This window comes from Acanthisitta chloris, unplaced genomic scaffold (assembly GCF_000695815.1).
Source record: "Acanthisitta chloris isolate BGI_N310 unplaced genomic scaffold, ASM69581v1 scaffold9352, whole genome shotgun sequence".
Taxonomy (NCBI): domain Eukaryota; kingdom Metazoa; phylum Chordata; class Aves; order Passeriformes; family Acanthisittidae; genus Acanthisitta; species Acanthisitta chloris.
In genome coordinates, this window is record NW_008660989.1 from 10,243 (window position 1) to 37,496 (window position 27,254).

Below are 27,254 nucleotides of genomic sequence, written 5' to 3' on the forward strand. Positions count from 1 at the left end.
TTATGACATATAGCACAGAAACATGCTGGGATGACTCTCATGATTGGAATGCTGCAATAGATGGCTATAAGCTCTTTAGAAGAGACAAGCCTAGCAAGAGGGGTGGTGGTGTAGCCAATTTATGTTAGGAAGTGCCTTGACGGTACTCAAATTGACAATGGCAAAGATAACGAAGTTGAGAGCACATTAGGGGGAAGGTCAACAGGGCAGATGTCACAGTGGGAGTCTGTTATAGACCACCCAACCAGAATGAAAAGTCAGATGAGATTTTCTACAAACAGCTGGCAAAAGACTCATGGTCGGTTGCTGGCCCTCATACTTAGGTGTGACTTCAACTTGCCAGATGTCTGCTGGAAATACAACACAGCTGAGAGGAATCTAGAAGGTTCCTGGAGCATGTGGAAGACAACATCCTAATGCAAAGGGATAATGAACCCACCAGAAGAGGTGCCCTGCTAGACGTGCTGTTTGAAAACGAAGGAGGACTGGTGGGGGATGTGGTGGTTGGTGGACCTCTTGGACACAGTGACCACAAAATGAAAAAGTTTTCAATAGTGGGTGATGTAACGAGGGCCAGCAGCAGAACTTCCATCTTGGACTTCTGGCAGGCAGACTTTGACATGTTTAGGACATTGATTGATGTAGTCCCCTAGGAGTCAGTCCTGAAGGGTAAAGGAGTTCGGGAAAGCTGGAGGTGTTTTAAAACAATTGCTAAATGTTTAGGACCAGACTGTCCCCATGTGTAGGTAGTGAAGTTGTAGAGGAAAAGGACTAGCCTCGTTAAACAGAGAGCTTAGGCTGGGCCTTGGAGGGGGGGGAAAAAAAAAAAGAAAGGAAGGAACCTATTATCCCTGGAAGGAGAGTCAGGCAAGTTGGAAAAACTATAAGGATGCTGAGATGTCATGCAGGGAGAAGATCAGGAGGCTCTAATAAACCATTATCGCTACAATTAAAAGTGGACATTCAATTGCATACTTTTACTCCAGCACTTCAGCATGGAAGTTTCTGGTTTTGGGGCAATTACCCTGTTTACTTTTTGATTCCTCATATATTAAAATACTTGCCTTTTGCATGACTTCTGTTCAATACATTATTAGTATTTGTGCACTATAAACTCACATTTTAACAGCTGTACAATAAATTAACCCTTAGTGGAATGTTTTAAGTACTGACATCTATGTAGGCCTTAATACAACACTAAAACATTCTATAAAATGAGATGATGACTGGAATCTTGTATAATGCATAAAGTATCATTACCTGTGTCTGGAGTGAGACTGAATTTTTCTGCTCCTGTGCCATGCAGCGTGTAAGTAATTTCTGCATTGGAACGAATATCTGCATCTGTAGCAGATACCTGCATTATCAGTTTGCCAGGAAGGGCATCCTCGGGAACGGAATCAGCATATAAGGTCTGCAAGATTTTAAAGTTACATTGAAAGACTAAACATATGAAGTCAGGAGAGCTTGGAAAGGGGAGGGGAAGAAGTAATGACAGAGGAGATAATATCCTGTTTGAATGTTTGGTAACATAAGAATTGAACCAGAGGGTGAAATACCTGAAAATGAAAAGAACTTATGACTTTCTAATTAATTACTTCACATTTATTAGATTATTCAGAAAGGTATTTAATACTGCAACTACAGGGACTCTAGAACATCACTGCATTGCTAAGGACTCTAGACACTTGTAACTGATAAGCTGTTAATTAAACACCTTCCCAAAAGAGGAGTTAGAAAATTTTGCTAATTTCATCTTTTCCTCTTTTGGCGGATCATCTTTTTTAGGTCTGTCTCAATCTACAAGAAACTGGCATCTGCCTTTTTTGTAAGGGCATGACACAAAAGCTTCTAGAAATAAGAAAAAGGATTCAGAATTTAAAGACAGTAAAGCACTCTTACAGCTCAATCATGTCAGGAATGTGCATTAAATTAAAAGCCCTGAGCCTAATAACACCAATACTAACAAAGCAGACACAAAAGGAGAAAAAGCTAAACCCATTGAATTGCCAGTCTGTATATAACTGCAATCATTTATGTCCATGTAACCAACATGTACATCAACTAAGAAAAAGAATCCAATGTCCGTTGTATACTTGTCGTTGCCTGTACAAGGGAAGATTTCCACCTGGGAACACCAAATCTGTATTCAAGTATGGAAAGCACAAAAAGGCTTCCTTGCAAGGCAATTACACATCTTGCAGGGGCCACCCCTTCTGGGTTTTATTCCATTCCTTATTTTTCATGTCCGTTTTTGCAAACTATCAAATCTGGTAAGGTAGACAGTTCCATAATAAGAAAATATTTATGGATTAAAATTTTTGGTGTTGCCGAGTACAACTGCAGGATAATGTTCCAGTCTATTCAACCCTTTCATCACAGAAAATACACACGTATCTCAGCTAAGTGATGGTATACAGCCTTCTTTGAGGCACTGCTACCTTCATAAAATGGAGCATATAAACTATCATGGCTGCAACTTGAAACAATTCCTTTTGGAAAAGCATGCATTAACACAGAAATGTACTACAATTCCTCTTATATTCTTCAAATACCCACTGAGTGTCAAAATTACATCAAGGAAGGAACTGTCTTTGGATTTTTAAGAAACCTGTCCATGAAGTATCTTTCATTTGACAGCATTCTATCTTAATAGTCCACATTTTTGTTACCAGATTAAAAGTAATAGCTAAACTCCTGTGAAGCAATTTCAGAGAAAATTCAGATTTTTATTTCTCGAAGTAGCTGGATACAGAAGTTACAAGACTCTGCTCACCTTTTCGCATACAGGGCTATTATCATTAGCATCAAGGACTTTAACCTCCACCACAGCTTTAGTTGCAAAGGTCCCATCAGTAGCTGTAATATTTAGAAGATAATTATCCTTTTCTTCCCTGTCCAGAGGCTTTTTAACATAGACCTTCCATTCATTCTGTATATTTTCAATAGCAAACTGTCCCAAGGGATCACCTCCTGAAATATGAAAAGAAACATTCATTAAAAGACAAGACAGAGACTGCTACTGTTACACTATCAAACTGAGGTATAGACAGAGGCGGGAAAAAAAAGTAAATACAAATAAAGCAGCCACTCTCTGTGGTTTTATAGGGAAACAGCTTCATTTCCCAGGTAGAAATAATCAGTAGATGCTCATACAACAGATTTAACTGTGGCCAACAGCAACCATAAAAATCAATGAAAAATTCATGTAGCTATATAGAAAACACCAAGTTACATGCTAAAGCAATACAATACTCCACTGAAAATTAATAGCCTATTATTTTGTGAAATTTCTTTAATTTGTTCTTTAACTACATCACTAATTTAAGTGCAAGCATATTTTTGAAATAAAATTTGGTACATGAGTAAAACGATAAAACATATGAAAGCAATTTAAGCAAGGCACACATGAAACTGGAAGCCAAAAACTTGTTTTCTAAAACTTACTTTTCCCCTAAAGTTTTTAATCATATTAAGACACACATTCTCTCTTCGCAGCTCTATGGTTTCAAATACCTTTCAATCATTTCAAAGATTAAGTTATATCTCACATCATTCCAGGATCTCTCACATGATTATTCTGACATTACTCAAAAAGATTTACCTGTAATGTAATAAAAGACTTGTCTGTTGGCTTCTTCTGTATCAGCATCAGTTGTACTCAAGATGGCAATTACCCCACCAGGAGGGTCATCCTCACTGACTGTTCCTTTATATATCTCTGCAGTAAACCGTGGAGGATTGTCATTCACATCTGTAACAGTAACTTCAACCACAGCCATGGAAGATAGTTGAATTTTTTCACCCCGGTCAGACGCAACCACCGTGATTTTGTATTTGTCTCGTTTCTCGTGATCGAGTTCTTTGAGAGTGGTAATCCAGCCAGTTTCCATGTTTATGGCAAAAGACTCTATAATGTCTGGCTCTTGAGAAGGATCCAAGCTGTAAGTAACCTGCCCATTGAGTCCTGAGTCTAAGTCAGTTCCTTTAACCTGTATGACTCTTGTTCCAGCCAGTGTGTTTTCTACGATGAATGCTTCGTACGGATTGGACTCCAATATGGGTTTGTTATCATTTGCATCTTTTACCTGAATGCTTACGTCTACTGAGGAAACAACATTATAATCTTCATTTGCATACTGTGCTCGAACTGAGAACTGGTACCATTTAGTTGTTTCATGATCAAGATTCTTCTCAAGTTTTAACTCTCCGGTCTGTCGGTCAATAACAAAAAAGTCATCTCTGTTGCTTTCAGGAGTGTTCCCTTTAATCAGACTATATACCAAAGTCTGATTATATTCTGCTTTGATAACATCTATCACAGTCCCAATTGGAATGTCCTCTGAAACTGTGTAAGAATAAAACGGCTCTGAAAATTTTGGAGGAGGCACTTCTGGTGGGAGTATTCTAGCATAGACAGGAACAACTGACTCTTTTTTCGGGGATCCACCATCAACTGCTCTAACAAGGAAACTAAGAAACTCATTTTCCAAACCAATTAAGCTTTCTTTTGTCGTAATTATACCAGACAATGAATCAATTTCTAAGTTCTCTTTTACATTTTCTGACTCTGCTTCAATAGCATATGTGATGTCTGCATTTGTACCCTCATCAGCATCAGATGCCCAGACTTTAATGACAGAAGTACCCCGTGGAACATCAGATCCAATATTTACTTCATACTCTGTTGCTCGGAATTGAGGAGCATTATCATTGTCATCTGTGAGTATTACATTAACAGTACAGAAAGCAACTTTTCCTCCTGAATCTTTGGCCATTAAACTAATGGCAATTACTTTCTCGGCTTGTGTTTCACGGTCAAGCTTTTCAGAGGTAAATAGCTGCCCTCTCTCATTTGTATAAAATCTGTCTTTGGCAAAGTCATTCACAATGTGGTAAGTGATGTGGCCATGCGTACCAGAATCTTCATCTGTTGCTTTTACTTCAGTCACCAAAGTATGCAATGGAGCATTTTCAGCTAGCTCAACCTCATATTCATTCTGGCTGAAAACAGGACTGTGCATATTGGCACTGGTTACCGTAATATGGACTTGGGCTGAGCTTCTAAAGACTCCATCGGAAACAGACACGTTAAGATTATAATGCGACTTCAGTGTCTGTCTGCGTAGGTTTGAGATGGTGATAATGCCAGTTTTACTATTAATGACAAAGTTCTTCTCATCATTGCCTGTCAGAATGGAGTATTCCAGCTTGTCAACATCTGAACTATCTGCATCTGAGGCTTGCACACATGTCACAAAATGCCCTCGGGGAGCCAGCTCACCAATTTTAGCTTCATAAAGCAATTGGCTAAAAAGAGGAGGGTTATCATTGAGATCAGTTACATCAACAGTTACAATGGTATCACTGCTCAAGGGCAGCATGCCACCATCTATGGCCCTTATTAACAACTTGTGTTGTTTAATTTGTTCATAGTCCAAAGTTCTTGCTGTAAGAATGAGTCCAGTGCTGCTATCTACGTGAAAGTAGTCATGGCTTTCACTATTGTCCTCAACCAAATGATAAGAAATCCCCCTGTTCGTTCCAGAATCTGCATCTGTAGCGCTCACTCGTACAACGGATGTTCCAACGACAGATGCTTCAGAAAGTGTTGCAGCATAAGATTGCTCCATAAACACAGGAGGATTATCATTGATGTCTTCCACTATTATGTCTACAAACACATCAGCATGTACCCCAGTTAGGGAGTCTGTTGCTCGAACACTCAGTTTATAGGCTGGATGAGACTCGAAGTCAAGAGGGGCGACAACATTTACAACTCCAGTGTTGAAGTTAATAGTGAATTGATTGAAAGGATCTCCACCTGTGATGCTGTAAAACACCTTAAGTCCTTCTGGGCTGTTTGCCTGTACATGTACCACAGGACTATGGAGCTGAATGTTTTCTGGTATCTCTGCACTGTAGAATGGCTTTTCAAACACTGGCATAGCTTTACTCATAACTGTAATTGGGACTATAACTTCAGCAGAAAAAGCAGGGTCTCCTCCATCTTTTGCCACTACTGTGACCAAATACTCCTTATTTAGTGTGTCTGGTTCAAACTTCTGCTTTAGTGAGATTTCACCGGTAGGATCAATTTGGAAATGTTCATGATGCTCTTTCAGACTGTAGTGCACCTCTCCATTTCTGCCTATATCTTTGTCTACTGCAGTGACACGTTGAATAACATGGCCTGCTTCAGAGTCCACTTTAACAACAGCATAATATGGAAGATTGACAAAAATTGGAGCGTTATCATTTACATCTTCCACTGTGACTTTAACTACAATGTGTGCAACAACTGATGGTTTATTTTCCTCTGTCACTTCTATGACCACATCAAAAGACTCTTGCTGCTCACGATCAAATGGTATTCCTGTTGTTGAAAGGACTCCTGAAGTTGGGCTTATTTTAAATCTGCTGTCTGGATTCAGAATATGGTAAAACAAAGGCTCATTTATTTGATTCCCTATAGCAGTAACAACAGCTATTGTTTTCGCCTCTGTGGTATTCTCCTGCACTGTTGCAGAGTAAGAACTCTGTGTGAACTTCAGCTGGCTTGTTTTGCTTTCTTTCACATTAATTTTAACAGATGCAGTGCTTGCAAATCTGCCATCAGATGCTCTCACTGTTAGTTCGTATCTGCTTCTTAACTGAGTTGTATTTTGTACTGTTATATCTCCAGTCTTAGGGTTTATTAAAAATTTTTCTCCAATATTGCCTTCAATAATGGAATAAATTAGTTGTGAAAAAATGCCTGAATCAGCATCAGTGGCATTTACGCTGATGACTTTCACGCCTTTATAGGTTGGAACCAGAATGGATGTCTCATATAACTCTCTTGAAAACACAGGAGGGCAATCATTGATGTCAATTACATAAATAGTAACATTAGCTGCATATTCTGCATATAGAGATGGCATCCCCATATCATGTACTTGCACTGAAAAGTGGAAAATATTTGTCTCCTCGTAGTCCAGACTCATTACTGTCCGAATGGCACCAGTGCTAGAATCAATGGCAAAATACTTGCGGACAGATGGTTCAACAATTTGATAAACAAGCAAAGCATTAGATTCTTTATCAGCATCTGTAGCTCGAATTACTAATGGGATATTCTTGTCAGTCAGAACCACACTGTTAATTGAAGCTGATTCACTGATGAGCCCTGTATATTCAGCCTGCATAAAAATTGGAGCATTGTCATTCTCATCCCGAAGATGCACCAAAACTGTTGCATTGGTGGACAAGCCAGCCATGTTTGTTCCTTGCACAGTTAGAGTGTAAAAAGGCAAAGTTTCAAAATCAAGTATCTTCTGAGAAACGATGACACCTGAGTTCGGGTTGACAGCAAAGGCATCATCTGTATTACCATCTTTTATTTCATAAACTACAGAAGACTGACTGTATGCTGTAACCATTCCAACAAAACTGCCAACGCTGGCGCTTTCACTGAGCTCTGCAGAATATTCTTTGGCGGCAAATTTTGGTGAGGCATTATCAGAAACCGTAACAAATATGTGCACAGAGGTCACTTCACTCATTGGAGGATCTCCTTTGTCTGTAGCTTTTACCATCAGGTTGTATTCTTCCTGGTTACTACGATCTAATTCCTTTGCAATTTTAATCATACCCAAAATGGGATCAATAAGGAAGGAATTTCCGATATTCCCTGTGAAGAAAAAGAAAAACAATTAAGAAAGAGGTATACAGAATTTAAAGGAAGACTACTTCTTTAACGCTATACTAGAAGAGATCACATAGCACGAACATAGTATGACAATTTCTTAGTTTTGTTTGACAAACATTCCTTGAACTCTCTGGAAAGTTTTCTGTAATCAAGAGTTAGTTTATTTGTGGAAATCTCGCACTGTTAGCAAAGCCATCCAAGTCTTGAAAATAAATGCAAAAACTTTGTTTAAATAAACTTAGAAATCTACTGAAGCTGAAAGTAACTTATATACACAAGTTAACATTAGTGGTATATAAGCTACATTTTAAAATCTAAAACAACTAGACTGTTCTGAAAAAAAAGTAGGGTTTTAATGAATAAACACTTGTGAATCTTAATTCTTTATGCAAGTATTGTTTAAATCACTGCTTCAAAAATAATCTTTTTGAATTGGACTCAAAGATCTCTCTCCAAGCTTCCTCCTGATACAGACACGTTATTCCCTGTGACAGTATCAGAAGAAAATTAAGACCTGATGAGAAATACCAGCTGCCATTTGATAAACACTTGCTCCATATTTTCAAATACATAGATGAACTACACTGCATACACTATTCAGCTCCTGCACTAAGTATGGCAAAATGTAACATTTTACTTCCTTAAAAAATTACACTACTAATCAGGCCATGTTCTCAGCATGGAAAATATTCATTAAGAACTTCTGAGTTATGCGCACAAGCAGGCAAGAGGGTTTTTTTTTGTGGTTTCCTTTTTTTTTTCCAGTAGAGACTTTAAACACAGGGGCATTCCTAGAATATCCCAGCAGCCATTACAAGTATTTAAGGAGTGTTCCTTCCATATGCTTAGAACATCAATTAGAATGCTTTAACCTCGCAGTAGATCATAGTCCTGCAAAACAAACCATATAGGTCTTACATTTACTCCTACAAAAAGTTAGAAGAAAGGAAGAGAACAGGGTGTAACTTCATAACAAACATTTCAAACAACTTATGAGACACTTAAATACATTCACTCTTTTCAGAGTATCATAATCAGAGCTTTGTTTTAATACAGTGTTAAAGTATGTTTTCACATCAAAACAACACTTTGGGAAAGGAAAATATTTACAATAAACAACTCCTATGCTTTACACAGCAACTTACTGCACACAGGCAATGAAATTTAAATCACTTTTTTTTCCCCAGTCATAGTGCCTGCGTGGCTCAAGACCTTGGTAATAGCCGGTTCGTATCTAGATTTAACGGCTTAAAACAAAACTCACTTCCATCTAGTAAGTGAGCTCAATGTCATCTTGTTTTCATATTACTCAAAATAATTTGAATTGCATTCTTACAGGAAAATTCAGAAAGATTAAAAGGTTAAAAATGAGCAGCAGCACCTAATGCTGTTCTCTGGCCTGCAATCTAAAAGGAATCTTAATGCCGAACTGACCAGCTATTAAGGAATTTCTTAGGTATTTTAAAGAACTAGAACAGCACTATCTAAAGTCAGCGAGGAGGAACCATGTAAAGAAACTCTTTCCTTGCTACATCTATCAGAAAGTTTTAAAAATTGGGACTACTTAAGGGTTAAGGATATTTGTAAGTTATTTTAGAGTCCCTTTCTTTCGCATTATACTAGACATGAAAGCACTTGTCTTAGGCTCTTACTATTCATCAAATCCTTTCTCTGCCTATGCCACAGAAATATGACTTACATTATCAAAATATAATGATTCTTTTTAAGCCCTGAATTACATGCTTCTGTAATTTCTAAAGAACACACCCTTTTAAGGGTTTAAAGATAGTAGCAGCAGTAGTAAAAGAAAAAGCTTAAATGTTTTAAATATACCTACAGGGTAACATAAATAGCTAAGGAATGGAGATGAATATTTGTAGTTTTCTTTTAAATGCTCTGAGGCTGTATCTTCTCAGAATATGACATAAACCTGCACTGCCCCCCTTTTTTACAGCTGTGTTTTCACATGATGACAGCTGAAACAAAGTATCAGCAAGCACTGTTCCAAAATAGAGCCAAGAAAGTCAATATACCTGATTCAATGGAATACACAATTTCTGCATTTTTTCCTTTGTCCTTATCTAATGCTGTAACCTGGAGTACTGCTGATCCAACAGCTGCTGACTCATACACCCGTCCCTCATAGGAAGAGCTGGTGAACCATGGCGCGTGGTCATTTGTGTCGCTGACATTAACGACGATTCTAGCATAGTTGCGCTTTACAGGAACATCTTGATCTCGAACCTGAAATGGTTAGCAAATTACTAATAATTAGCACTGTTATTTTAGTAGTTCATTAATTATTAGTAATAATTCGAGGTTCAACCTGCACCAGTCACATACATGTAACATACAATTAAACATCTGGATTAAGGTGACAAATCAACAAGATGTAAAAAAAAAAAAAAAAAAAGATCTGTGGTTGACAATTGAAGAAATCTTGTGTTTGCTTACCATTATTGTGAGAATATGCTGGCTCATGGTCTCATGATCCAGTTTTTCTGAAGTATAAAGAGAGCCAGTTGCAGGGTCCAGACGAAATTTTTTAAGACTGATGGGATCAGTGCTGCCCAGCATAGTATAAATCAGTTTATTCTTCTCATCTCTGTCTGTGGCACTGACTTGTAGAATTTCTGTCTCTGGTATGGTGTCTTCAGGTATTACAACTTCATATTTTGAAGCAGAAAACTGAGGCCTGTGGTTATTTGTGTCTATAACTTTGATGTACACCTGAAATGATACAATGGGAAGGGGAAAGCATTGGCAATATTTGGTAAACAAAGATGAAAGGAGGGTATTTCATTAAAAATCAGACCTCTGGGAGGGGGAGAGATTCAAGAGATGTAGGGATGAAGAATCTCACTAACCCCAAATCTACCTCACCCTCCCCAAAGTGAAACCAGAAATGTATACAATCAAAAATGTTTCGGGCAAGGTATCTTAAAAGGAATGATTTTGTCTAATTCAAGACTGAAAATGATTCCTTATTAATTCTGGAATTTTAAAAAACCCCAATTATCAGTATGCATACTAGAGTAAAAATCCTTTTTTTTTTTTTTTTTGGTATGCAAACTTAGGCTTTTAAGCAATGTTTTTTCAAGGCAGTGGATGCATAACACTCCTCCTTGTCCTCACACAGAAACAATCCTCTTGCAGTTCCCTACATTTCCAAGCCTAGGCAAGAATGGAAAAGTGGTGGAATACCCACAAATGTGTATTATTTCAAAGTACCACAGATATTGTTACATTCTCTAGCAATGTAGTACAATCTCAGCATAGCTCACTGGTCACCAACCCAATTTCACTGAAGCTACAGTTAAATTAACTTAGATGTCTCCAATTTCATTTTCTTGCAGAAGTTCAGCTGACTTCACCTATGCGCTACGCAGGCAATGCTCTCTTTATCTGAATAATAGTGTTCACTGGAACCACACAAGATCCCTACACATCCACTTGCCTTTCGCAGCATCAAACTTCTGTATAAAAAGGGTAAGACAATCAGTCACCACCCTGTTCCTTCAACATGAGATAAGCAACAGTAATGCAGAGGAGATGGCTAGTGACAGCAAAGCTCTAACAACACACAGCTAAATTCTTCATGTGCTGCACGTACAGCCATGCTTTTAGCCATCCAAAGGTTACGTGATTTGTATAAATAGGTTAAGGACCATCAACAGCTGTTTAGAATAGGTACTTAGGATATCATAAGTGGATTAAAATGCTCTTTGAAGATACTTATTGCTTTCCATAGATAACTGGTAGAGTCTACACATACAATTTAGACAAGGTACCAAACTGCATGCAGTAGCAACTACATGAGATGAATCTTGATGGTGGTAAATAATTAGCAAATGCCATACCTTGCAAAATTAGCATCTTACATTAAAACTTGTACCAAGAAATATCAGCTGTTGAGAGTATCAAGAGGAGTTTTACAAATCTGTAAAATATTTCTTTCAGATGGAGGGATATTAGCCCAGGTTGCAGCTACTACTTAAGCTCCAATATAATGAATTCTTCCTTGTGGTACATTTTAATAAAGGCTGAAAACACTTAGGTTAACTAAGACATAGGCAGTCCTTGAATACACTCTACAAATGCTACCAAGAGTTTAGGACACTGTTGGAAGGATTTAATTCTAATTAACAACAGAAAGACTTCTATCACTAAGGAATAAAGTCCTGCACCACCAGGCAGACTTGATTAATAGAAGTGAGAATCAGGGAACATGAAGAACGGGGTGTGTAATTCTTGGGATAATTTTGTATTACAAGGTAGGAAAGTCCTCCCAAAAACTGGAGTTTGCAAGTGTGGTAGTTGAAAAAACTGTCACTAGAAAAACTGTTTTCACTGAGTATTTCACCTGGACAATAAAAAAAAGAATAAACAAGCATATCAAAGGGAATATAGGAACAGAGATGAATATGACAAATGTGGAACCTCAAGATTCAGAAGTCAGATACAGAATAAAAACCCAGGTAAGGAATAAGAAAGTATTAAATTTATTTAGAACAGTGAAAAAATCTGGGTGTAAGCAAGACCACCAGGAAATATAAAGATCAATTAATGAGGAGGAAAGCCTGCCCCAGATTACAGTTTTGCCTCAGTTTTATTCACCAAGAAAAACAGGGTGCATGGCACTGCATGAAAAAAAACAAAAAAAGAGACTCTGGCAAAGTAGTGATGCTGCAGTAAGTTGCTAAATGGAAACAAGTCACCAAGACAAGCCTGAAATCACCTCCACGTTCTGCTTGAAAAGAAGACAGATGATAACCTCCTAATGTAGCACCTGCTGTTAATAATGCAGTGCTCCACCTCCAGGCCAGCAGTCAGGGTGGGCAGGGAGCATGGGTGGGGGTGTATGTGTGCACACACTAGTGTCCACAGCCCCACACCCAAGCCTTTAAAAACTTTTTAGAAGGCTATAGGTCACTATATACAGGATATGCATAATCCAGTATATAGTACATTTAGGGAAATATTCATAAACACAGGTAATTTTTCAGTGTTTGAAACAGCCTTTTAGGATAAACACAGACTATCACTGCAGAGGAAAATAATCCCTCCCACTATTTATTAGATTTCTCAGAAAACTGAAGAAATAGGGAAAAACGAATCATTTGACACATTGATAAAATCCCTCTCAAAATGTTGCTGTGGAGACTAAGGAGTTTGTTTGTATCATGGATTAGAAATTGGTTAAAGGAAGGAAACAATGATTTGGAATAAATATTGACTTTCAGTGGGGAGAAAAAGTAATGGTAGGTGGCCCAGGATACATACTAGGACAAGTTTTAAAATACATTCACAAAAATTCACATGGAAAATGAACAGCAATAATGGATATTATCTTACACATGTGATCATTTTTATATTGCCATGATTAGAGAGGATGCAATAAAGTAACACAAGCACAGTTGTTTCTTTTTAAATTCGGTATAAATAAAATGCATTTTAATGCCTCCTGGAAAAAGTAAGTCAGAAGGGTCCAATACAGCCACTTACATAGCATTTGAGTAAAAACACCTGCTCACTGAGAACTGGTGCTCAGGAAAATGAAAAATGATACCAAATGAAGATGGCCAACAAACTAAAAACTGAATCACAGAAAACCCCAACCCTCAATAAAAATCAAACTATAAAAATATTTTTGCATAAATAGAAAGTTTAAAGGCCATATACTATTACAACACTTAATTAATGGATAATATGCTTTCAAAATGAATTTGTCAACAATTTTTTTATTAAATTCCCACCCCCAAGAGATTATTAAATTCAGACTTGGAAAAACAGCATGTGAAAAGATTAAGTGTCAAATTTGATGAATTTAAATTAAAATTGCTATTTAAGTTCATGTTCATTTCCACCTTCAAGTGAGGAAACAGAGACACTTAGGTCAAAATTAGAGTTGAGAGGGTATGCAACTCCAGAGCAACTGTGTTAGACGAATCTCTGGAGTGGAAGACATTGTCACCTCTTCTGTTTGTACTACACAAAATTAACGCAGAGAAACAGTGTGCTGGTTTGAGCTGAAGTAGAGTTAACTTTCTTTATAGAGGCTAGTATGAGGCTATGTTTGGGTTTTGTGCAGAACACAGAGTTGATAATGCAGAGATGTTTTTGTTATTGCTGAGCAGAGTTTACACAGAGTCAAGGCCTTTGCTGCTTTCCGTACTGCCACACTGGCAAGGAAGTTGGGGATGCATGGGAGATTGGGAGGAGAGACAGCTGGGACAGGTGACCCAAACTGACCAAAAGGATATTCCATACCATATGACATCATGCTCAGTATATAAGGTGGGAGGAAGGAGGAAGGGGGGACATCTGGAGTGATGGCGTTTGTCTTCCCAAGGAACCGTTACGCGTGATGGGCCCTGCTCTCCTGGAGATGGCTAAACACCTCCTGTCTTCGGGAAGCAGTGAATTAATTCCTTGTTTTGCTTTGCTTGTGTGTGCAGCTTTTGCTTTCTCTATTAAACTGTCTTTATCTCAACCTCTGAGTTTTTGTAGCTTTTACCCTTCTGATTCGCTCCCCCATCCCGTTGGTGGGGGAGTGAGTGAGAGGCTGCGTGGTTCTTGGCTGCTGGCTGGGGTTAAACCACGACAAACAGCAATTCTAGAATGGCGCACCGCAAAAAACCCATGCAAAATACTAATTTAAAAGTCAGGAACATAGTGACTGTGAAATTAACATCAGTACCTGCAAGACTAACCACATGTCCAACAAACCAGACTAACCCAGAAGAGATCTGTTGATCACACCATCAGGATTTAGCATCAACTCCCTCTGACTGGGAGTAGCAGGTGGCAGGAAAGGAATTACCCCCCTCTATTTGATACTCACTGGTGGGAATGTGGATCCACTACAGTTTTGGGCCCTGCAGTCCAAGAGATTCTGATAAAATCAAGAGGGGATCAAAAAGTTCTCTGTCCTCTGTATAAAGGGAAGGCTACAGGAAAGAGACTCAGACTCTTCTCAGAGATGCATAACAGAAGGACAGGAAGTGACACTCAAGCTCCAATAAGAGAAATTACAATAAGACATAAAAAAATATCAAGGAGAGTTGTTAAACACCTATATAAAAGCAAGTCCAAGGAAGAAGTCTTATGATCTGTCATCCCAGTCACTTAGAACCTAATGAGTCCCTGAACAACTTGGTCAACTTTGTAGTGCTTTGAGCAGGAGTTTTAATACAATGAACTCCAGGGCCTACCTCCAATCTAAACTATTAAACAAATTTACTAAGGAATCCCAACTTTCAAGTCAGGTCAGGAATTCTTACTGAGGCTAAGTGACAAGTGCTAGATGTACAATTTCCTTGTAAATGTAAGAGGACCAAATTTTCATGTCAACTGTTAAGACCTTCAAATTAAATGAAAGGCATCTGAAGTAATAATTGCGAGTGCAAATTTAAAGACCCACACAGAAACATATGGCTTTGTGTGCCTCAGAACAAAACACATGAAGAGCTTGTGTTATTCCAACGTAACATGTATCATAAAATAAAACCATCAATGAAACTAGAAGGTTACATTCAAATGAAGGATGCCAGTATTATGTCTTTAGAAAGAAGCTGCACATGAGAAAGGCACAACACAGAAAGGTCTGACATTAGCAGACTGTAACGAGATCTTTGAAACAAAATGCTTTGGAACTAAAGAAGTGTGACTCACTTAGCAAGGCTATGCAAGGGCTGTGTTACACAACTGCCCTCTGCTCACTGACTGAGAGTGATGTAAACTGGCTATAGTAACAAAGAACAAAGCAGCCCAGGATTATTTCGAGAGAGGACTTCAAATTTATTAATAATTTGGCAGGTGAAACCTAAATTTGTATGGGAATGCATTGATTACTGCTGAGTTATAGAGGAGATATGTACCATTGACAAAATGTACTCAGTGTGCAATATTTAAACACAGTGTTCCTTTGGACTGTTCAAATAAAATTTTTCATTTACTGATTCTATATGGAGTTTTAAATCTCTTCCTCTCCCATAATAACATTACAGTTACATTGGCAGGTTTATAATAATTTTCATAAACAAATACTTGTATTATCTAGAGATAATATAACTACATTCCAGTTCTAAAATGTCTGTGGAGCAGTGTGGTGATCACAAGCAAATATGCGTATTTAATAAATGAAGAATATTCTAGACTCCATTCCCTAAGTATAATATCCATATAAATTTTTCATAAAGCAAGATTAAGTACTCTGCAATAGCACAGCAAGAGGTAAAATGCCTTAATTAGCTTTAAACCATCTTAAACATTACTTTCAGTGAAAAAAATTGATAGACACAGCAATGACTGCAAGTGGCTATAACTAGAAACAGGATTTTTTCTGTTTTCCCCTGTGCTGGTTCAGGCTGGGGTAAAATTAACTTTCTTCACAGTGGCTGGTATGTGGCTGTGTTTTGGATTTGTGCAGAACATAGTGACAATAATATAGAGATGCTTTTGTTATTGCTGAGCAGTGCTTACAGAGAGCCGAGGTATTTTCTGCTTTCTGTACTGCCAAGCTAGCAAGGAAGGTGAGGGTGTATGGGAGATTACGAGACACAGCTGGGACAGGTGACCCAAACTGACCGAAGGGATATTCCATATCATATGACATCATGCTCAGTATATAAAGTTGAGGGAAGAAGGAGGAAGGGGGAAATGTTTAGAGTGATGGCATTTCTCTTCCCAAGTAAGGGTAATGCATGACAGGGCCCTGCTCTCCTGGCGATGGCCAAGCACCTTCCTGCCCATGGGAAGCAATGAATTAATTTGTTTTGCTTTGCTGGCATGTGTGACTTTTGCTTTCCTTATTAAACTGCCTTTATATCAACCCATGAGTTTTATAGCTTTTACCCTTTCAATTCACTCCCCCATCATGCTGGTGGGGGAGTGAGCAAGTGGCTGTGTGGGGTTTGGCTGCTGGCTGGAATTAAATCACAACATCCTCTCAAAAAGTAATTCAAAAGTTCATATACTGCTACTTACAGCCTGTGAACAACCTTTTCTATTTCAGTATATAAGTACATTGATCTGCGTTTTTCAATGATTCAATTTTTTGTTTTCATTTTTAATGATATTCCTTCCTAGTGTGACACTAATCATCTCTAACATCATCTGTCAAACACTACCACTGTAGGCCTGGAATTTGTCCTTGTTTTACATCATGCACTTGGCATTTAGATGCAATGCAAAATTCTAATAGCCTCCACGCCTACTACTGCTTTATTTTTCAAAAAAGCTATTTAACTGAAGCCCTGAAAGAGTCAAATGCTCTACAGATGTTAATGGCCTGAGGCCAGCAAATGCCTTGAGTTTAAAGTCATATTCAAAACACTGCTTTTACACAACAGGACTTTCATTTCTTGTCCCCTTCTCCAATGTCTTGCAAATATCACTTCCTTTTCCAAATTAAATGTAAAATGACTTAATCTGTTGTTAATCAAGGTATGTCAAATTGTTTACTGTATTTCCAGTGATTACAGCCATTACTTTATAAGCTAAAAGCTGTGTATGGCATATTGTTGTTCCTCATGTATGTACTCAGAATTTCTTTTGCCTGGCACTCCATTTTAACTGTTTATCAATGCTTAGAAGAATACAACACCACAAACATTCAAATTTCAATCATCATTATTTCAGCAATGGGTAATGGAACTTACACAGTGATAGCCATAAATCACACCTTGAACCTTTGATTTCATATGGAGATTTTTAATTCCCCAAAGTTAAGCATCTGAAATGCACCTTTTGAATGACAGCCCTGAGGGTTATTTTAACAGATTAGTCCATTTGGGTGGGCCAGAAGTTATGAGGAAGATAAGAGAATCAGTTGAAATCTGTTCATGCACCAACAGTTGCAGAGTTAGAACTAATCCACACTCCTCAATCTATACACCACAGTAACGTGACACTCCACTAGAATAATGTGTGCTTATCCCACAAGCAAAGGAAAAAGAAGAAAATGCAAAGTAAGTCTTTGTGCTTGTTTGTAACAGAAACCACAATCTCCAATCCTGCCAGCTCTAACTGAGAGAGGAAAGGAAAGACACAAAAGAAAATCATACAAAAAGCAATCACGGATGATAAATTTGAGACGACTACTCCAATTCCTCTGGAGAAGACTGATGTGGTAAATGTTTATACTGTTTGCTCAGCTTTACCAAATGCTAAAATAACAAATTCCTGTAAAGAAATTGGACAAGAGCTACACTGTGCACTTTCAAGAAGAATGAAATGAATCATGTAACACAGAGGAAGAGAAGGGGTGAGGGTTAAAGTATTTTTGTGACTTTCCAAATGTTGGTTGTTCCGGAAGACAAAGCAGATTACAGTTCAACTGTGACAGCTCAGGACGCCTGCATAAATTCAGCTACGTAAGCAGCAGCACTGGATAGAATATCTACAGTCATTGGGACCACATGTTAAGTCTTCAGTAGTCCCCAGACTACCCCAACACACTGTGTGGCAGCATTTTTGACTTCATTCTTGGGATGGGGGGAAGCGTGTGTGGAAAGCCTCTTGCTGCCTTTTTGACTTTCCTGGCAAACGGAACTATCTTGTAACTGGATTTGTATTTCTCGTATTTTTTTCCCCAAAGTAATTCATGCCTTCTATCCAGCTTCCTGTAATCGGTAGAAATGAATTGGCTCAGTATTCCTACTACAAGTAGGCAATAAATGTACAGCTGCATTCTCCAAACCTTTTATAGTGGTTATCAGCACCAGAAGCAATGGCACCATAGCTATGATAGCAATAAGTTCCTACTGGGGGACATGCTGCTATCTTTGAAGATTCATGGTCTAGAACATCACTCACAATTGTCACTGTTAAAGGAAAAGGCAATTCTCAAAGGAAACTGCTAAACTTGAAATTTCCTGCTATCAAATTTAGCCTATTTGATGTATCAAGCCTCCAGACATGCAGTCGGCTCAATAAAGATTCTGTTTAAAATCCTGAACATTAACAAGAAACATCCTTTCCCCTGGCCAAAAGGAAGAAGACAGCATATGAGACATTGGAAAAGATAGCAGAAAAATCTATGTACTGCACAGAAGCTGAACAAGAAGAAATAGCATTTGCAACACAGATTTCTATGTACAGAAAAGATGTACAGCAACCCATTTATTGCTCTTTGAGCTTCTAAGGGATAAGTTGATGATAGGCATAGGTAACACAGACATCACTGTCCCAGTCCAACAGTCTTAAATTAGTGAACAAATCCTTTCTTTTCTATCTGGAGGAAAAACGGAGCTCCTTTATCTTCCTGGCTTCATTCATACCAGCTCCAGCTAAACCTTACTTTCAAATATATTCAGGTTCTGGGCTGGGGCAAGAAAATAGGTGGTAAAAACAGGAGGAACATACATCATAACATATTTTACTATGAGTTATTTCCAGTAGTGTCACAAACGGCTTGTGCACCTTAAAGTAAACTTACTAATCCAACTACAAAGAAATCCTGCCACCATAGAGCCTCAGTAGAGAATAATTTTAAAAAATTGGTTTGTCTGAGGTTGCTGCATTTTGGAGAGTGTTTGGCAACATCTACCTCCACCAAAGCTAAAATAAAGTAATTGGGAAGATACACAGGGATAATATCATCTAAACTTTGTTTCTACAAATACAATATGCAGAAGGAGCCACTCTGTTTCGTAAAACATTACTTTGACATTGTACAATTAGTCATCCACAGATACTGCAGGGGGAAAGGAATGTTACAACGGTCATCTTTAAATTTCATGTACAGTAATCAAATTATTTAGTCATTTTGCAGGAACTGGATAAAGAGCAGTAATTCAGATAAGAAGTATTAATCTTTTTCTTGTGAGAAAATCATGCATACCAGGGCATAGTTTCTGCTTTCATTTACTCAGCTAATATAGGAACATGATAAAACTTAAAAGCTCTTGGTTCAGACTACAGCATAGTAAGACAGACAACTTTCAGCTAGACCACCAAACAACATGGCTCTATGAATATTAGAATCCACTTCTATTTTAAACAGATGCCCTAATTTAGATAACCCATATTCATAGTCCAAAAAGAAAAATATGGTAAGGAGAAAATACAACACCCTCTCCACCCTCCAGCTAAAAGTTCCTTCTTCTAAAAGTGCTTCTTTAGAAAGTCTGTTACCTGAGTGCTGATAGATCTGGTTCCATCTGTTGCCTCTACTGTCAAGTTGTAATTTGATTTCTGTTCTGCATCAAGAGGTCTTGCGACAATGATAGTTCCAGTGCCCTTGTCCACATCAAATCGACTGTCATAGTTGCCACCTTGTTCAGGAAATTGGGAGAGGCAGAAGTTAATAGAATACATCATTGTTTCCTTGTTTTCATGTATGATCATGTTCTGTCTTCAGATGCTTAATGAAAGTGGAACTATATACACATATACATACACTTATTTTAAACACTTTGGGTTTTTTTCCTGGTAACGTGATATGCTGCTACTTATATACATTTAAAACTGAGCAGTTTTGTACAAAGCTGATTTGTCCAGCGCATGGAAAGCTAGCAGGAAGATTTTGAGGAAACTGGCAGGCCAATTAGTGAAACACATACTTTATATCAATATCCCAAATTAGACATACAGTCAAATTTGTGTCTCTTGGAGCAGAGTACAAATCACTATATTCGTATGAGACTACAGATAAGGCTGAAAAAGCTACAGTACTTCCAAAGGATACTCATCCTAATGCTGAGTATCTAAGGAATTCACTATCTCACTCCTACTGAGATAAGCAGGATTCAGATGAGTGTTTTATGTTTAAATGCCCAGTGGTTAAATATGGCTAAATAACTTTTCTGAAGCAGATTATTTCATTTCCCTTGTAAGACTTTCAAGTTACCCTTTGAAATATAGTTAATAACCATGTAGATCAATAGCTACACTTAGTCGTTTAAACATCTAATTGATCATCATCATCATGGCACCCAGAGCAGACTGTCCTGCAAATCCAATGTCCATTAAGTCCAAATATTGTTAGTGATGATAAATACTACCTTTTAATGAAAATTGCTTTAAGTCTCTCAATAAACTGCCTGAAATGAAAGAATCCATTTTTATTTTGGTCAAGCCAGTGCTGGATATGGCAAACCAATTTCTCCTGATTATGTGCATGTTTTTCTAATCTTTTACAAGGATAGTGGATAGCACTCAGATTATCATCTGAGAGCCTTTTTTTTTCCTTTAACAAGTTCTGACATGCTAAGCTTTGCAAATCACTAAATGCCTTCTATGGAAAGCCAAGGCTAGAAGTGAGAAGGTGAAGTTCCAAAGGTTGCAAATTTGTACTTAATCCAAGAAAAAAACAGTAAATACTGAAATGGGCCCCCATTCACATGTAAAAATGATTTCACCTTTAGAAGGTTCCACTGCATGACAAACATATCAGTTTAGGAAAGATGGGCTGGATTCTGCTTCGCTGGACTTGAGATATTTGATAATGACAAATATCATGTAATTTTTCTAGTTTAACTGAAAGTCAACTCTTCTTACTGGCCCAGCACCAGTTTCTGAATCACACAAATGGATATAAACTGGACAGCATGAAAAGCAGCAACTTTTTTTTTTTTAAATCTTAATATATGTACATGATTTTTTTTTTCCACCAGGTCAGCTTTAGAGAGTGAGTCTAGCTTTTCCTTTCAGAGCTGGCAGGAAAAGCTATTTTCTCAGATGTCTCAATGAAGTCATCTACATTTTAAAGGAAGAGTATTGTAAATAGGTATGAATCAGTTCAGTTTCCCTGATACAAGGACAAGCTCTCGAAACAACTATTTTTTCCTTCATTATCAAGAAAATCACAATTTTTGTAGTGGTGGTGGTGGTATGCGGTGATCCGCTGAAGCAGAACTCAACCCAAACTTCTGCATCTGGTACACTGAAAGTGTAAGAGCAACAGTTTTGGCCAAAGCCAAAACTGAATGCTCAGAATTGATGCTGAATAAATGCAATGATGACGAAACAAAACAAAAACGAACCTGTCACAAATGCAACCGTGAGCACTTTGATTTCCGAAGGGTTAATAAAATAAATAGTTTATAAATGTACGCTTTCATTTCAGATCTCATAATCTGGTAATAAATTATGTGATCTCAGCAGATACCTTCTGCTGTACAGTTCAGGTCACAAGCCATCTGAAAGATGTAAAATACTTCACTAGCAAGCTTGTCTCCTGGCTCAGCCAAAAAGAAAGAAAGCATGGAAAGCAAGCACAGAACACAAAGGAAAGCTGTCAATCAAATTCATTCATGCTATTAGAAACAGTAAAAGAGGGCAGTAAAGTGACCACCTGTAGGAGTAGTTGATAACTTCACAACATGATCACACATCAAACTTTCCAAAACACTTTTACTAAGAAAACAGTCAAAAATTGGTTGATTTTACAATGCTTGGACAAATTCTGATCTTTCCCTTGGAGTTTTCTGTCTGCCTTTCTCAAAAGAGCAGGAGAAGACCACCAATTTTCTTCATTAAGGATACAATCAAAAATATGTTAATGCCCAAACTGTGCTGCATGCTTAGAAGGAGCAAATCTAAGTGATACTATCATCAGAATTCTACTCAGATGTACACACTGCTCAGAGTGCACAGCAGCTGAACGACACTAAGAACAACAATAGACAAGTATATCCCCAATCTAATTAACAGATTCTGCTAATAAAAGTTCTCAGAAAACACCACTGCTGTACTCTGTAGAAACTCTCTAAACCTCTAAGTCCTCTTCTACCTCTTTTACCTCTATGAACCATCACCTTTTTAGTATCTCTTTCATAACCTCTCCTTTAATGAATGGATTATTTTCGATCAACAAATGTTTCTGTTTGCTGTTGACTAGATAACCCTAATTTGAATTGGAGTACATGAAAACTTCTCCTCTCTCCTGCTCACTTATTTTTATATTTGCTGCTTTTCTACTCCCATGTCTGTGTGTGCATGCGTGTGTTTGGGAGAACAGTGAAAGAGCAGCCTCATAACCTCTCCTTTAATGAATGGATTATTTTCGATCAACAAATGTTTCTGTTTGCTGTTGACTAGATAACCCTAATTTGAATTGGAGTACATGAAAACTTCTCCTCTCTCCTGCTCACTTATTTTTATATTTGCTGCTTTTCTACTCCCATGTCTGTGTGTGCATGCGTGTGTTTGGGAGAACAGTGAAAGAGCAGCCTCAGTTCCAACACACCTCTAATGCAGAGAGCTTTGCCCCTGTGAGACTGCAAGAAAGCATCCTGAACTTTTTATTCCTCTACACAGTTATACAGATCTGTAACACCTTGGTTTGTCTAAATGAAAATGCTTTTTATACAACTATGACCTACTTGCATAGCAATGTTTTTCCAGAATACATTAGAAAGAACCATTTACAAATTTTGTGTAAATATTTAATACATTGGCAATCCTTATCAATATCAATAGCCTGTTCATGCATGAAGCATGATTTTAGTGAAAAACTGAGTCTGTTCTCATGTGCTTGAAATTTTTTTGAGAATACCCTCAAATATTTGGCATTTATATATTCCTGCTACACATACCTGTTTCAGAAACTTTCTTTTTAATGATTGCTGTTCTCAGCATCCCTTAGGAAATACACACCAGCAAACCAGGTGATTAAAATATTTAAATTTGTATTAAATAATGTAAAATAGGCTCTCCCCAACAACTTAACACCATAATCATGCCTAAAATTTTCAGTAGTAACCAAGGTGAAAAAGATCCTTCTCTCTTCTGAATGCAGTGGGAAAATGAGTCTGGCAGGTTTATCTTAAGGTATCTTAAGACCAGAAACAGTTCACTGCAAGACACCTCTCCTGAAACAAGGTTATGCTATTCTTGATTCTAAAACATACAACACGTGCCAGAACTTGGTTTTACTGCCAGCTATACAGTGAACACGCTGTGAATTACTGCTGCTCATAGATCTAGTGACTAAGTCTAAACTTAAAAAATACTATTCCTTTTGTCACCGTGACATGAACATACGAACATATTACTGGTAAGAATTCCTCTTTGAAAGGTAAAGGCTAAGATATGACATAGTATAAAGAATATGTACAGGAAGAAGTTTGCTAGGGTTAGGAACATTGCAAGCTTTCCTTTTAGTACTGAATCAATGGACAGCAAACTGAGAAGCAGCCCAGAGGAGAAGAAATCAATGAGAACAGTATAATCTTTCTTTGAGTGTACTACACAGATAAGCAGAAAAATAGCATTTTATTTCTTTTCCTATCCTACACTCTGAGAATGATTTGATCAGATTCAATTTCAGTGACACAATATTAATAAATGATTTTGAAAACTGCAACACAGCAGATATTTTGCAACTTATTTTTAATCTTTGATATAGAGTGGCATTGATAAAAATTAAGTCATTTTGACTTATAATGAAATTAGGGGAAAAAATCCACATCTGCAGCTAAAGAATGCCAAAACCTTGCATTATTTAGAAGAGTGATTAAAACCAAGTGGCAATGAGCCCTCCAGTATCTCAGACTCCACGCATTTGTTTCTAATAATAAAGGCCCTTAAGGCATCCTTACCCGTTATGTCAAACCAATGTGGTGTTCCAAGAGGTTCAACAGCTATTACACCAATCATGTGAGCAACTGGGTCACTTTCCATCACCGTAAAAGAAAAAAATGGTTCCTCAAAATAAATAGGCTCTGTGGGTGGGATAGGCTTTGGGATCCATTCTATGTGAAGCCGTGTAGTTGAAGATTTTTGTGGACGACCATTATCTACAGCTTTAATCTGTGAAACAGACACATTTTTTAGGCTACAGGACCACATAAATCACTATGTCACATAAACAGAAAGTAGTAATAAGCTCCAAGCATGTTTGCTTGTGTGAGATACATCCAAAAAGGTTAAGTGTCTCTCAAAGTGCCACTTGCCCTTCATTATCTGGGCAGCAAATGAAGAAAAAGTATGCAGCACCTGATAGCAGCACAAACTGCTACCATAAATTCCCTTTTATTTTGCTTTCTTCCTGAAAGTGAGTCAAACTGATTGTTGATATTCCCTCATCATGTACATTATCTGTCAAGTTCTGGAAAAGAGCAGCAGTTTCTTGATTCACAATACAAACATCTGAAATCATCCTTTAACAAAAAACAAACCAAGCCAAAAAATCAAACAAGCCCACAAAACAATACTCGCGGATTTGTTGAAGCTTTGTTCCTTCAGATACTGCAGTCACTCATCTGCGAACTACTGTATAAGAAGTGAACAGATAAAAGAACACTTTACATATTCATGATATACAAGATTTTGACTCACTGAAAGGATATCGTAGTCTCTTGCTGCAGAAAATTTCTTTGATGAAACCACTCCAGTTTTTGGTTCAATAAAGAATTTGCCATGTTCATCACCATCTTCAATGCTGTAGGAGATCTCTGCATTGGGGCCTTCATCTTTATCAGCAGCAATAACTCGATAGATTGGCTCTCTCCTAGCAGTTCTCTCTCGCTCTGGCTTACCACGCTCTGGGAGACGGATTTTGTAGAACTTTTGCAAGAATTGAGGCTTATTGTCATTCTCATCTAAGACCTTCACAATCACCCGTGCAACTGTTGATTTTGCAGGAGTACCATTGTCTGTTACCATTACCTGTTTTTATTAAAAAGGATATGGTTAGCACTCAATTCCAACATGGTCCTTCCAACAATGCTCTTCCTAAATCAGATTTTCCTACAACTGCCAATGACAACTGTAAAGTAATCCCCTCACTTCAGTTAAAGACAATTATGTAAAGCTATTAAGTGAGTATTTACAGAAGGCACTACAAAAGTTTGTTCAGCTGCTATCTTAATATTTTGACACATGAAATGCAACATAAAATGCAAATATTCATGTTCATCTCTAACAGATGGTATGATTTCCACACATATGAATGTCTGCTCCCTTTAGTACTTGTAATGGAAAACCACCACATACCTTTCAGTCTGAAAAAAAGACCCAATCAAAAAGCAAAGCACATCCCAAAAGAGGAAATTACAAGGGGTATGGAATAACATGTCCATTAACATAAAATAAGCATTGCCCAGAGCCATGCAGAAAACAAAGCCAGATTTGAGGAAAATCTATTTGATTTGAATACAACATCAGTTTTGAAGGCATTACCGAGATAATAATGAGAATACTAAGATAAGAGAGAATAACAAGAAGCTAATTTAAAAGACTTGCATAAGAGAGTGCCAACTTCTACTCAGAAAATAGTTACAAATTGGGAATAAAAAACCCGGGGCGTATTAGTTACTATTATGTAAGCAGAAGTGCAATCAAGGATCAAATTTAATAGCAAACAAGGAATAAACCCACCAACCCATCTGGTCAACATTTCAATGCTCAATTAATTAGCCAGATGCTCAGCACTTGGCTCATAACACTGCCCACCATTCTGCACCTTTCTGGGTTTCTTTCCAACCTATTTTCAAAGTCAAAACAAAAAACTAACACATGGGAAAGCTGCTACTCGGGCCATGCTGTCTGTCAATATCACTCTGTAGTTAGAGTTCTTCCTGTTGGATACTTCACAGACTTTTAGTTAAAGCTTTAACAACCAGCTGGGATTCAAAATGAAGAAAGAATAAAGAATTATAAAATTATGCCAGCAGGCAACAATCAATGTTCCAAACTAAAGAGCAATCAGCTTGAACTGCTATTTTATAGAAAATGCTGAAACCAGGAGGATTTATGTACCATTATGTGACACCGCAATCTTAAAAATACAGCGAGTTCTGTATATGTTAGCTTAAGGTTATAACTTAAGGTTAAATTAGCATGACTGCTAACAGACAGCTGCCCATAACATTACACTGCAAAAGTAACCTTTGGCATAAGTTTTGGCCCAGAACAAATAGCACACTCCCACACATTGCCTAGCTGCAGCCTAAGAATTCACACAATTCAGACACCATTCTCAACAGGCAACTTGGATGTGGCCACTCTGTTCCAGGGATAAGGTATAAGCAATCAAAGCCATACTATGCCAGGTGGCTCTACAGTCAGGAAATGATCCACAGCTCATTTTATTTACTGTATAAATTTAATACAAAATCTAGTATAATATGCATAGGAGTAGAAGTCATGATATACTAATTTTACAACCAAAATACGCAGCAGTGGTCAAGAAATAAGATATCACTGACATGAAGTACTTTGGGAAACTGACACAACTAGAATTAATGAGACAATTTGAAAAGGGAATAATATAACTACTTTATAGTTTACAGGAATATTATACCTATTATTAAATCAGATTTGCCATTAAATTAACTTTGCTAGTATTACTACTAGAAACACACTGAAGTGGAAATTCCAACCTATTTCTACTTAGGTCCAAAGAGTTCTTTTCAAAGCTGATACAGAAATGAAAACAATGATAAAAATTTGGCCCAAGAGCTGTATGAATCCAGCTTGTAATGCACTGATGGGATAGAAAAAGGCCAGGAAAACTGCACGCATACTGCAGATCTGCAGAAAAATAACTTGTGGTATCAGGGAATACATTCATCTCCAAGTCTACACAGTCACTGCAGTCCTATTAGAACACCTT

The 27,254-nt window shown here is 37.6% G+C and overlaps 1 protein-coding gene across 1 annotated transcript in view; it reads right to left on the reverse strand.

Moving 5' to 3' along the window:
• The window catches only part of FAT1 (FAT atypical cadherin 1), a gene marked incomplete at its 3' end in the record, with an annotated part of 78,463 nt that overhangs the window by 7,213 nt on the left and 43,996 nt on the right, over positions 1 to 27,254 (reverse strand). Inside the window, exons 4-11 of the mRNA XM_009070043.1 lie at positions 24,977 to 25,306; positions 24,238 to 24,448; positions 19,829 to 19,968; positions 10,145 to 10,420; positions 9,724 to 9,934; positions 3,605 to 7,672; positions 2,777 to 2,973; positions 1,261 to 1,414 (exon numbers count right to left, since the gene is read on the reverse strand). Coding sequence (XP_009068291.1) covers positions 1,261 to 1,414; positions 2,777 to 2,973; positions 3,605 to 7,672; positions 9,724 to 9,934; positions 10,145 to 10,420; positions 19,829 to 19,968; positions 24,238 to 24,448; positions 24,977 to 25,306 — 5,587 coding nt within the window. The remainder of the gene's footprint in view (positions 1 to 1,260; positions 1,415 to 2,776; positions 2,974 to 3,604; positions 7,673 to 9,723; positions 9,935 to 10,144; positions 10,421 to 19,828; positions 19,969 to 24,237; positions 24,449 to 24,976; positions 25,307 to 27,254) is intronic.